Source organism: Perna viridis, chromosome 11, assembly GCF_037379345.1.
Source record: "Perna viridis isolate PV_CMFRI_1.1 ecotype Kerala chromosome 11, ASM3737934v1, whole genome shotgun sequence".
Taxonomy (NCBI): domain Eukaryota; kingdom Metazoa; phylum Mollusca; class Bivalvia; order Mytilida; family Mytilidae; genus Perna; species Perna viridis.
This window is the reverse complement of record NC_142455.1, coordinates 31,169,535-31,182,755: the sequence shown is the minus strand read 5'-3', so window position 1 is coordinate 31,182,755 and position 13,221 is coordinate 31,169,535. Positions and strand designations below refer to the sequence as shown.

The 13,221-nt window shown below is 32.9% G+C and overlaps 1 protein-coding gene across 1 annotated transcript; it reads right to left on the bottom strand.

Moving 5' to 3' along the window:
• Positions 1-1,167: 1,167 nt before the first annotated feature.
• LOC148603718 (tRNA N(3)-cytidine methyltransferase METTL2-like) lies at positions 1,168-11,502 on the bottom strand. Its single transcript, XM_088552305.1, has 9 exons — positions 11,322-11,502; positions 9,179-9,270; positions 7,308-7,477; positions 6,582-6,631; positions 5,547-5,607; positions 4,544-4,683; positions 2,926-3,032; positions 2,548-2,613; positions 1,168-1,335 (listed from the first exon to the last, which is right to left on the bottom strand). The coding sequence occupies exons 1-9, from the start codon at positions 11,438-11,440 to the stop codon at positions 1,196-1,198; spliced, it is 945 nt and encodes a 314-aa protein (XP_088408431.1). The 5' UTR covers positions 11,441-11,502; the 3' UTR covers positions 1,168-1,195.
• Positions 11,503-13,221: the final 1,719 nt, after the last annotated feature.

Sequence of the window (13,221 nt, the reverse complement as noted above, 5' to 3'; positions counted from 1 at the left end):
CCGTTTTGGAGATATATGCAAAAAATCTGCTGTCTGATCCCTATGCTTTATAACAGATCAATAATCCAAACGGTCATTTTGTTAAGGATACCCTTAAAAACAAAAATACCAACTTTCTTTAAATTCTGTAAAGTGGTATCTGAGGAAAAGAGTTTATAAAATAATAACATTTAAACAGCAAAAAAACGTCCAAAAAGGGCAATGACTCCAACATGGATCAACAGATTTTCACCAAATTTTGACAACAGATAGATCTCATCATGATGAACACTTTAACCCCAGCCAATGAACACTTTAACCCCAGCCAAAATTTTGCTACACCTAAAGGTATTTGAGATATATGTAAAGAAACTACTGTCTGACCTCTATATTCTATTTTTAGTAACAGCGGCCATGTTTTTCGACGGATCAAAAATCCCCACATCAGTCCTATGCAGGATACCCCAAGGAAAATTCAAAGTAAGTTTGGTTCCAATTGGTCAAGTGGTGTCAGAGTTTTGAAAGAAATAACATTAAAAATAGCAAAAAAGTTGACAAAGGGCAATAACTCCAACATGGCTTAATATATTAAAATGAAAATTTGACCGCAGATAGATCTCATCATGCTGAACACTTTTACCCCGTCAGAATTTGGCTAAACCTAATGGTTTTGGAGATATATGCGAAAAATTACTGTCTGACCCCTATGTTCTATTTTTATCAATGGCAGACATGTTTTTTCAATGGATCAAAAATCCCCACATTATTTCTATGCAGGATACCCCAAGAAACATTCATACCAAGTTTGGTTCCAATTGGTCAAGTAGTTTCAGAGAAGAGTAGAAAAATTGTTAATGATGACGGATGATAATGACGGTCGACGACGGACGCCAAGTGATGGCAATAGCTCACCTGGCCTTTGGCCAGGTGAGCTAAAAAATGGAATTTGACCTTGAGGTCAAAGACCATTACCCATGGTACGCAACACATTGTCCCTAGGTGATCTACCCACATGCAAAATATCAAAAGCCTACATTGAAATACAAAAAAGTTGCAGCCTGGACACGAGTTTGCAACGGACAGACGCAGGGACAGAGCGATCACTATAGATTGACAGTCACTTTTTGTGGTGGGGCTCTAATAATAAAATACAGTACCCTACTAGCAGTCATAAGAACAAAACAATCATAACTTCATGTGATATATTTATTTATAATCAGCTAGGTTTTACATATTTACATTGTATCCAAACTCTGTACATTTTAAGCTGTTTTCCTCTATTAACTTGCAAACGTCTATCTATCAAATTCTGTTTCTCTACCAGTCCTGCAGTCTCAAACATTGCCTTCAACTCCTCTGAAAAATCACCAATAGAATTTAATTACATATCGTGTGTATACAAGTATTATGTAATTTTTTTTTGTATATTTATATTGTTTTCGAAATAATGCAGTCTAAAGCATCTACAATTTCAACAGGAACTCATCATTTCAATGAAATCTTTACTACATGCATATAGTTCATCCAAGCCAGAAAAAATCTTACCATACATTAACTTCAAAATTAGTCAAACAATTAATTTTACAATATAGGCATTATAAGGCTACAAATGTTTAGGTACTTGTATCAGTACTATAAGACAGATTTAAACAATGCACCTAGTTAATACAGCTCAAACCCAGCTATTAGACTGAGAACATCTTTATAGAATTAGCATTTTATTGAAAGTCTGTTTTTTCAATTCTGTTGTTCTTCTCACAAAAATTGTAAATGAAAAATTATTTATAAGGTGTGACGTCGTAAAAGATCAATGTATTGTGGCATCATAACTTGTGATGTCATAACTTGTGACTAATTGTACACTTACTGTAGTCCCTCTCTTATGTGGCCACCCATACTGCAATCCAAAACTGGCCACATTAGAGAGGTGGCCTCTCTTGAGAGGTTAGGCCAATTTCAGCATTTCATTGTTTCTATTATGTACTAGTACACAAATTATACAGAGTTTTATTTCATATTTGTTATGTATATGTAATATTACGTATTTTTTAAAGCAAAGTGGCAATTAACCATTGAATAATTTTTTTTCATTAACCATATTTTTCGGACTTTTTTGGGGGGCAAGTCATACAGCTTCACATCTTTATTTTAGAATTTTGTTGGAACATTATCTAGATACTAATTTTTCAAACAGAGTCTTCATATTAGACTCCCAAGGCAAAATGCACAATTAATTGAATAACACCTTCAGAGTGTTGGAATGTCATTCATGTTCCACCTAGTTCCAATGCATACTGAAACTCAAGTCCATTTATATACATATTCGTGTACAAGAGACTTTAATAAAAAAAAATTGTTGACTTGTCTGTCCATACTGGTTCCATGATATATTTGATATGAATGACAGACAATTTTTAAAGAGATAGTTCCACTTGCAGTGATATTTTTTAAACAGGATCAATTGAGAATTGCCATATAATACTGCAATTATGTAAATATAGTGATTCCATACAATTCCAGTATCAGCAAATGTAAAATTAATAATTTGAAAATGGATATGAAATGTACCTTGTGTAAAAAAATAAGCTCTTGTTCCATCACCACGTACATAGAAGTTCTCAGACAGACATCTACCTATAAAAGTACAAAAAAAGTACAGAAATTTTAATTATCTATAATGTATGAAGGGTTCGTCATTACATTTACTTGTCTATGGGTATTCAGAAATAGTTTTTCTGCTTTGGTTTTTTGCAAGTGTTTTTTTAATTTTAGGGATTTTGAATTCTAATGAAGTCTTAATGGTGCACACTTCTTGGTTATATAGTTAACTTGGCATCAATATTCAACCTCCATTAATATAGAGCAGCTATCCATAAATAAGTTTTTCATAATTATTCTGTATGTTGAATAAGAGAAAGCCTGTGTATTGACCATCTTTGTCTTTACCTTGTTTAAATCGTAATTGTGCTAAATCATATCTTCCGTAATCTCTGAATAGAATTGTTCCCCCTGGTCGCAGGAATCTTGCTAGTCTGTTCACTACATATTGTCTTCTGTAAATACATGTACATGTACAATAAACAGTATTAATTCACTGTAACACAAAATTTTCTATTTTTATGCACTTTTTTAGTAATTGAAGTGCATGCTGAAAAAATACTAATTTTCTCAATGTACAAAATTTTAATATTTTTCGTTAAAAAAAAAAGTACTTGAAAAATCAATTACATTACGAAAAGCTTGTCAGTTTTCGAAAAACTTTGTAGATTGATACCCACGAATAGGTCCATTGAAAGAATCAGCAGAAATAAGTAATTGGAAAATTAATATGTTTACATTATTTTGACAAAATTATACACCTAAGGGTCCTTTTGATGGAAACAATAAAACTTACATACTTTTTTTTGAAAATGTTTGAAAAAAGAGAAATCAAGAGTGGCAATATTTGTGTAATTTTGTAAAAATTTCTAAATGATATATTTTTGTAGAATGTAACAAATAAAAGTATTCTAATTCCATCAATGATTCAAATCACTAATGTTGAATACAGTTGTACTACATGGATAGAAATTTTAACATCATTCAAAGTCAACATGAGCTAAACAGCCTTCCAATGTCCCCTGCGAAAAAAAAAAGTAAGGAAAACTTTAAATTCACTGAAATTTTCTAAGTCCAAGGGCCATAACTACCATGAAAATCAATCAACTGTAACCAAAGTTGAACTTAATCTGTAACTTATCATAGTAAGACTACATACAAAATCTAAAATCAATTGGTGAAAGCATTACAAAAAAAAAGTGCAGTAAACTTTAAATTCACTGAAATTTTCTAAGCCCAAGGGCCATAACTCCTGTAAAAATCATTCAACCTTAACCACAGTCAAAATTAATCTGTAACTTCTCATAGTAAGACTACATACAAAATCTAAAATCAATTGGTGAAAGCATTACAAAAAAAAGTGTGGAAAACTGTAAATTCACTGAAATTTTCTAAGTCAAACTGAAAGGGTCATAACTTATGTAAAAATCATTACACCGTAACCAAAGTCGAACTTAATCTGTAACTTCTCATAGTTAGACTACATACAAAATATTAAATCAATTGGTGAAAGCAATACAAAAAAATGGGCAGAAAACTGTAAATTTACTGAAAGTTTCTAAGTCCAAGGGCCATAATTTCCGTAAAAAAAATTCAATCGTAACCAAAGTTGAACTTAATCTGAAATGCTTCATAATAAGGCCACATACCAAAAAAAAACTTATTTGGTAAAAGCATAACAAAAAAAAGTGCGGAAAAAAGTGGATGGACGGACGCCCAGCATTTCCATGTCCCCTTGCGACGTGTCGCAGGGGACAATAATTCTATCTTATCATAAAATATTGTATGTACAGTACCATGAGGTTTCTGCTTCTGAGCAACTTTGTTTCATGAGGAGTTTCTAACTCTGTAATCAAACTGACAATTCAATTATTGAGAACAGTAATGCAGAGAGGATCAGATGCCATGTTTAATACCAAAAAAAGAGATATATTGTAGAAATATTCAGTTTTATTTGATAACTTACTTTTCAGGAGATATAGCTGACATGACAAATATGAGTATGACAATGTCTTGAGAGCCATCAGGGAATGGTATGTGTGATGACTCATTAGTTATATCACAGACAAAGGCATGACAACGGTCTGGGTTGTAATCTGTGTGCTCCTGTAAAATAAGGATATTGATAAACCAGCATTTTTACTCACTCTATTTGAATTAATCAATATAGTAATACCTCACTAGCTGGAATTGAGTCTTCCTTACTATGTCTACAGATTTTCATACAATCAATTTTAAGCGAGTTGAACAGTAAAAGAAAAGCCGTCTTATCACACTAAAACTAAGGGTGAATCCAGAAATTTATAAATGGAGAGGGTATCTCAAAATTATTTAAACGTCTCGAAAGTGTTTTTAAAGGTAAATCTCCCTCATTATCATGCCACGCATACCCCTCCTAAAGCCAAGAAAAAAAATATCTGTTTTAGGTGACCTATCAAAGTCAAGAAATCAGCCCAAACGATTCTATGTGAAATAATTTTTAAAAATGAAATGATTTTACCTATTTACCTTCTTTTTCCATCAAATGTGACCTTAAACAGACTTATTTTTTTGCCTAATTACCATAGACAACTAATTCATCATGTTCATAGTCATATGGCAAACAGGAAGTAGCTATGCTTGATGCCTGAAAGGAAACGACATGGCATAGCTGGAATTCCTGAAGCCACTTTCTAAATATAAAGCATTTTGCTCAGTAGCAGCAGTGAAATCAGTCAAACCACTACAGCAAGCTCAATGCAGCAGCAGTTTTTCATTTCATCACTTGCTAACTTCTGCAGACAGGCCTTTCAAAAATCTTGGACATTATTCAATCAAACATTGTTTGACAATCGAATAATGTGGTGTAAAATTAATCCCTTTTTTCCCAACATCGCAAGATTCTTACATTTTTTTAAGGGCTGACTGCTGCATCTAGAGTGAATTTCAAATATCAGAGGCTGTTTGGAGCCTGCTATTAAAGTACTCACCTTAACAATATCAATGGCTGTAGAGGAGAAATCACAACAATAAATCTTGAGGTTTGCGTTCCTATAAAATACAAAGACAGCTAATATCAATGGCTGTAAACGAGACATCACAGCAATAAACCTTGAAGTTTGGGTTCCTATAAAATACAAAGATCAAACAGCTAATATCAATGGCTGAAGAGGAGACTTCACAGCAATAAACCTTGAGGTTTGGGTTCCTATAAAATACAAAGACAGCTAATAATCTTAAAGTTTTTGATAAGTCTATGTATGAATCAGATAGTGGTTAAAACATTAAAATAAATGGAAAAAAATCACAGAGAAGATGAAATTAACTGCCTTCGATGCTAAGTTTAAGATTTGCATATCTGTTTGGTTAAATGGACAATGATTTCGAAGACATTTACTAAAATGGACATTATACGGATAGATAGCTCACTAACAAGAGCAAGATGCTTAAAATTCAATATTAAAAGTTAGAGCTTCTTTAATTGTCGAAGAGATCTGAATAAAGTGCACTACTTTCAGTGCATTTCACTTTCTTTATTGGATTCTTACAAAAGTTTGTTCTTACTGCAGAAGAACTTATATATGTACATGTGTTTATGAAGGGTATAATTAGGGCTTGACATGGGTTCATAACATGAAGAACTCAGTGGATACAAACTTATTGAGGATGCATTTCTTCATTTTTCTTCCAGTAGAAGGCTGTATATATGACCCATTATTTTGTAAGCACCATTGAGGTGTTTCTATACCTATTGAGTTGATAAGACATTGACTCTGTTTAAGCTCATATTTCCATCACTGTCAATTATTATACCCAAGTTCTGAAGGAAAGTGGATATACTGTTTAACCCGTCTGTGTTTTTGAGTATTTCTCATGTTTTGTAGTGTGAACAATTTATAAATTTTCATCAATTTAACAATAACTAATCACTGCTCTCAGTTTGTAATTAGATTTCTACTGTCTTTGTCCATTGATCAGTCTTTCTGAATCCATTTAACTTACTAGTTGGTTTTCATTGAACTTACTGATTAGTTTTTAAAACAGGAAACACTGTATTTCCAACACCACATCCAACCTAGAAAATAATTATTAATATTTTTTCCCATTGTTTTAAGTAGCAGGATGTCTATATGAACCTCTATTTATACTTACAGAAAAAGAGCATAAACATGTGTTCATGAAGGGCTTGATATGTGTTCAAAAAGTAGGTAAATGTACTTATTTTACAAAGCTATGAGATAACTCTATATAGCGTAATTTACAAGCCAATCCACTTTAGTATAAACAGTATTTTATTAAAGAAAGAATATGTTAACATAATAATGAATGTATTGCAGATTAGAAAACAAGAGACACAGCACTTTTATAAGTTCCTTACATGTAATACAATATAAGATATGGTAATAGACACAAAATGATAATATAATAAGTACAATAAGAAAAAAATAGAGATGACCAACTACCAATTACATACTAATATAGAGACATATATGTTTAGACACATAAGACCCAGTATAACAAATGACACAAATATCAGCCAAACCTATTTCAGTTTAATATAAACTCGTGTATGATCAGAGAATTTTTAGAGTTCTCATTATTATTCCACTTTATGGAAAAAGCTAAATTTTGAGACCGTACACTTAATAATTAAGAAAAAAAGATTCCACAATTGAAATTTCTGAACAACATGATTTTTTTTAAGGTGTTGTGTTCTCTCACTTAAACATTTAAATTATCATAATTTATACCTCTAATATATTACAGGCATTACTATGAGAAGTGGCCCCTTCTGTTTCTTCTTCAGGGGGCAATAACTCTGGGAACTCTGTGAACAGCCAATGTCTATCTTTAAAGAACCTATTCTGGTGGATGCCATAGAATTTATTCCAGTTGTCACCTGCTTCTCTTTCAAACTCATCTGTAAAAAGTAAAGATTTTCTTCAAGATATACATGCATAAAAAAAAATACTAACAAAGGGCAGCCACATGAAGTAGAGCTCACTAAATTTAAGCATTTAAGAGGGAGTCCATGCAAAAACTCGGCAGTTAGTGGCAAATGACAAATTCTGTTTTCAATTTTTTTTTATCCATTTCATATCACAAATGTATTCTATATCAACGTCAAATGTTGGTCTTTGATTAACTGGTTAAAGAGAAATAAGTTACATAGAAAGCACTGAAATTCACAGAAAAGGGAGCTACCTCTTTATTTTGTGCAAAATTTGGGAAACTTTAAAGTCATTTTCTGAGCCATCCACTCTCGATTTAAGAAATCTTTATACCATTGGACATTCGTATGATATTAACTTTACATTGGAACAAAATATTCAGTGGGATAAAATTTACCCTGTGTCACCCATATCATAGGATCTCCCTGATTTTTTCACGGACAGCCTCTTGAATAGAGAACACAGAACCACCATGTACCTGTCAGGACAGTATATTGGACCTAAGCAGGGGTTTAAATCTACTTTCAAGAGCAGAAGGTCCTGGACTTTTCCAAGTTTTTAATCAATGGTCCATTTGAAAAAGACAAATAGTCCTCCATTGAGTGTCAGTAAAAACAGCTAAAGGGTTGAAGATCCTGGACCTCAGATCCACATCAATTAGAATCTATGTTTAAAAAAATGTGACAGGATTTAAATGTATATAGGGATCATATCACTACAATGTTAGACACATGTATAAGGCCAAAAAAAAAGTATTGTTTCCTGTTATCAGGAAGAAAAAAAAAGTAGGTACATGTAGGTAAGAAAATTTCTCAACAACATTTTATATTGAGTAAATGGGGGAACATCTAAACTTTCATGGTACTTGAGCCAAAATGGCCATAAAATGTTTAAGGTACGCACAATAAACTAGGGTAGGTAGGGGAGCAGGAAACAGACATGTTTTTTTACCTAATAGCAACTTTTTATTCTGGTTTGAGTGGACAGACCAAAGATTGTGATTACGGTGATTGTATTTCTTTTTAAGATGTCATCATTCAATAATACATGGTACTTTTAATATTACCCTTATTATCAGCCCTAGACCTAGATGCCATCAGTTAAAGGCTGATAATTAGTGCATTATTATAAAAAATAATCTACAAGTACTTATCACATATTTTACATAAGTAGTAATTTGTTTTCTAGCTTGGCAAATCACGCTTTGTTCTTTTTTTACCTGTTTGGTTTTTCATACTTTCAATTAATTTTGTGAATGATTAATATACAACTTTGCTCAGTGTCAGTAACATTTTTTGTCCACCACTATGGCTGATTATTGTCTTCAGTTGGACAGAAGTGATATCATTCAACATTATCAGAGGGCTGATAACATGTTACCTGCAATCTCATAATGCCATTGCTCTGGTCGCTGATACCATAAAGATTAACATGATTTTATTGCAAAATTGTCATAACATGAACATGTACTTCAATATCTACATGTATGTTCAACCCTGTGAAAGTATCCCAAACATTCTATCAACTCAGAAAATATTTGCTAGAATACTGTTAGAAAATAAATGTAGCACATTATTTGTACTGTTTAAATGACAATAATAATTTAAAATATTACTAAAAAAAAATAACAAAGTAACAATATCTTTAAACAAGTCAGAGGATTTACCAACCTGCTTTATCTTCCGACAATCTAGACTTTAGCTGGTTTTCTGTTATTTCTCTTGCTGATTTCTCTTGCTCTTCATCCCATACGACATTGTCCCTACAACATATTACACATGTCTGTCAATGAAATGTTTATTAAGAACTTACTGGAATATCAACTTTGTCCCTATGACTTGACACTTTATTGAAATATTCAGTTTCTCAGTTTCCGCTATATAGATGACGTATTATCTTCAAACAATCCTAATTTCGGGGATTTGATACATCGCATCTACCCAAAAGAACTTGAGATAAAGGATACTACAGACACTGTGAAGTCAGCCTCATATCTTGACCTACACTTAGAAATCAATGGTAAAGGAAAACTATTGACCAAACTTTACGACAAACATGATGACTTTTCATAGAATTAACAAAGATAATTCTAGAGAGACTTGTATGTCGATCAGCTGTTCCAAGTGTTTTGACAATAAAGTGCTTTCACGACCCACACAGTTGTTGACATAAACAAAAAAAATGGTGAACAATAAATGACAAAAAATTGATAAATTCAATTACAGGAGGTTTTTTAGGAGCAATTTTTTAAACTGGGAGATCATTGCCTCCCCCATGGGAGACTTTTGTTTTGCAGGTCAAAAGGTAAAACTATGGGAGACTCCCGCCAAAAAAGGGAGGGTAAACACCTATGCCAATTTTCAACTTTTAATTCTAAGTTAGACCAGGTCAACAGTACACCTAAATGTAACCATATACACTACACTCAGCGATTGTGTTTCTCTAACACTCAAGTCGGAGTTTTAAATCAGTGTTAGTCGGAGGAACACAGTGTCAGTCGGATGTTTTCAGGTGAAATGTGGGTGTTCATCCCACCCAGCTGGGACATTGTATGTTCCAGTTGTTAATTGTGTAAGGAGAACCACTGACCTTGGCGAAAAATCACCCAGCAGGGTGAATTTAATCTCATTGATCTTTGCCAACAATACGGACATTAGTACCAGAGCCTCCTGGTCACTGATCTCCAAAATTCATTTGGGACCCCATAAAATCACCACAAGGGAGTCCGAAGGACATGTGAAAATTCTTAGTCCAATCGCCGAAATTGACACTAGATCATGGATGTGGTTGATTTGTTCAGCTTTAATCCAAGGCGTCGGTACAACAAAACAGCGGTTGAGACGATTAGCATGTGGTATGAAAAACTGACAAATATACCGTGAAAATCGTAAAAAAAAGAAGACATTTATTGTTGATACATATTCATGACTATCCTGTATTGAGTAATTATAATTAATTGCAGTCCATGTGATGACCAGACACACATCGGAGACATTGTAAGCAATGTGATCATTTAAATTTCTAAATACAGACAACTATATATGCGCAAGGTTCGTCAAGGGATTATTTTTATACGAGAGTAAACATCGGTCAGCATCAATGAAAGTTCGAAATCGTTTAACAAAACTTATTATTGAAATAAAGATATACGTATGTTTTATTTGAAAAGTAGTTTAAATAAGAAATTTCTAAGAGTTAATTTTTAAGCATTTTAGCGGTCAAAAACAACCTGCTGAGAATGCCGTCTTGTCGTTGTTTGGACAACATCTTGTAACTTATATAATTATTATTGACAATGTTCCCAGTCCTAATTAAGGGCTTCTAATTTACAATTCTCATGTACACACTACCTTGGGACCTGTAATTAGTTTCTTTTATTTCTAGAAAAGTCATTCAATTATTAAAACTATTAGAGACTAAAAGCGTCACCAGACTGTTTTTATAAGTTCATCACTCGAATCAAATTACAAAAATCAATATTTTCAAAGTGTTTTATTTATATTTATAAATAATAATTACCAATTAACAAACGCAAAATTAAAACTGTGGCAAAACTGTAAGGCTAAAAAAATGATATGTCTGTTTCCTGCTACCCTACCTACCGTATTATTTTGTACAAACTCTAAACAGTTTATGGCCGTTTAGATCAAGGAACGTTAAAGTCTTGATTGTTTTCCCATTAACTCAATGTAAAATGTTTTAGAAAAATAAAATAATTTCCCTTCCCAATTTTGTTCTTGCTGGTTCATTTTTTTTCCTTAATTGTAACTAAAAACTGAAAAGATCGTTGTGCTCACGGAAAAATGTATATACCATGCATTATGTTGAAAAACGTTGTTTGCATCTTCGAGTTTTCTGTTTCCAAACTGAGGACGTTGACACACTGTAGGGTTTTCAACTCCGGTCGCATTTTCTGTAGAATTTTCTATCATTTTCTCTCTCTCCACATGGCGTTGACTCTATGCCGGGGTGTGCAACAGCTTTAGCAGTGTAATTTCGATATATACACAATTCGCCTCAAAACAGTGCCGTCCCAAAGGAACATTTTAGATTAAGAAAATCACAGACCTGTAATCTTAATTATAGATCTCTGAGAAAATGAAGCATTGTGGAACTCGAACAATTGAAACTAACATAGCAAATTTGGTCAAACACAATTAAAGTTTCAAAGAAATATTTAGATTAAAACATGAAAAAAATCAAGATAAATTTTAATATGGTGGTTGTACATATATGTGTTTTCGTTCACCTAACTGCAGTTATTGTTTTATTTCATAATTTGCATATCACTTTTTATCTGTTTGAGGCCGGTTGCTTAAAGTCTTCTATAGTTTCTTTTCGGCAAATTTGATGAATGTTAGTGCTTAGTGCTTAGTGTATTTTAGAATTGTATTCACACTACTTGACCTCCAACAAATATACTTTTGTGACATGTGAGATTAATCACCCTGGAAAAGTTCCGATACAGGAGCAGAGAAACCAAAACAATTTCTTTCCAAAAGTCACAATGTCACAAAATGTTACTCTCTTTCTCAAATACTGGAATTTTTAATAATATCAAAGTCTAATTACATTTTATACTTTCCTATCACAACAGAAATATTCTTTCCTATAGCAAAGATATCAGGGAGTATTCACAAGATGGGTTGTAATGGCTGGTTGTGGTACCGGGGAGAGGTGCATACAGAAGAGATAGTGACACGAGTATCAAGAGACCCCTATTCTGTTAATTCATTGACAAAAGATAGGAATGCCATGGCGGCCGAGTACGCACAAAGCTCTTGGCTGGTATGTTTTAACCACAGAAGCCAAGTTGCTCAAAATTCCAGGCGGGTTACAAAATAAAGCGAATTGTCACTAATCTACAATTTATTACGATTATACAGAAAATACATGTTACATGATGAAAAGTTATTTTGACATCAGGAAATTACGAAAATTCACAAATACGGTGTGCTCAATTACTTTATTATTCAAAAGCTCTCAAATTCCTTAACACGGATTGGATCTACATGGCACAGGGGAACAACACAACAGATATCAACAAGTGAGGAATTCTCCATATAGCGATAATTTCCTGTTAAGACAAGTTATACTGTCGTCAACAATATACAACCTACAACCTCGGACAACCGTCCAAACCTCGGACCATTGTCCAGAACACGATAACTTCATGTTAAGGCAAGTTATACTAACGTCAATAATTCACAATAACCTCGGACCATTGTCCGGAACCTCGGAACATATTGTCCGGAACATCCTATATGGGTAACATGATACTGTACTTCATCACATTTCTTATAGTAAACCACTTAAAATCATTATAAAGATAAACTTCTGGATATATATAAGACTAACGACGGTATAATGACTAAATCAAAATATGCTTATCTAGACACGCAATTAATTATCTTGAAAATCTACACCTCTACAAGAAAGACGTTCACAGAAAACATGGACATTGACGATAAAAGACGAGTTTGTAAAATGCTGCCATATACAAAGCACGGTAAAGAAGCTGATGTGATAGTGTGTTTTATTTTATTGTGTATTAATATTTTGTTATATATATTTATGTAATAATTGTAATGTCTTCATTATGTATTTTAATTTTAGCGGCTTATATCGTTAGTAACACATGGTGGTTAACCATAGACTTTTGGACAAGGACAATATAGGTGACGACGACGTACGACGCTGTTGGATTTCCAAA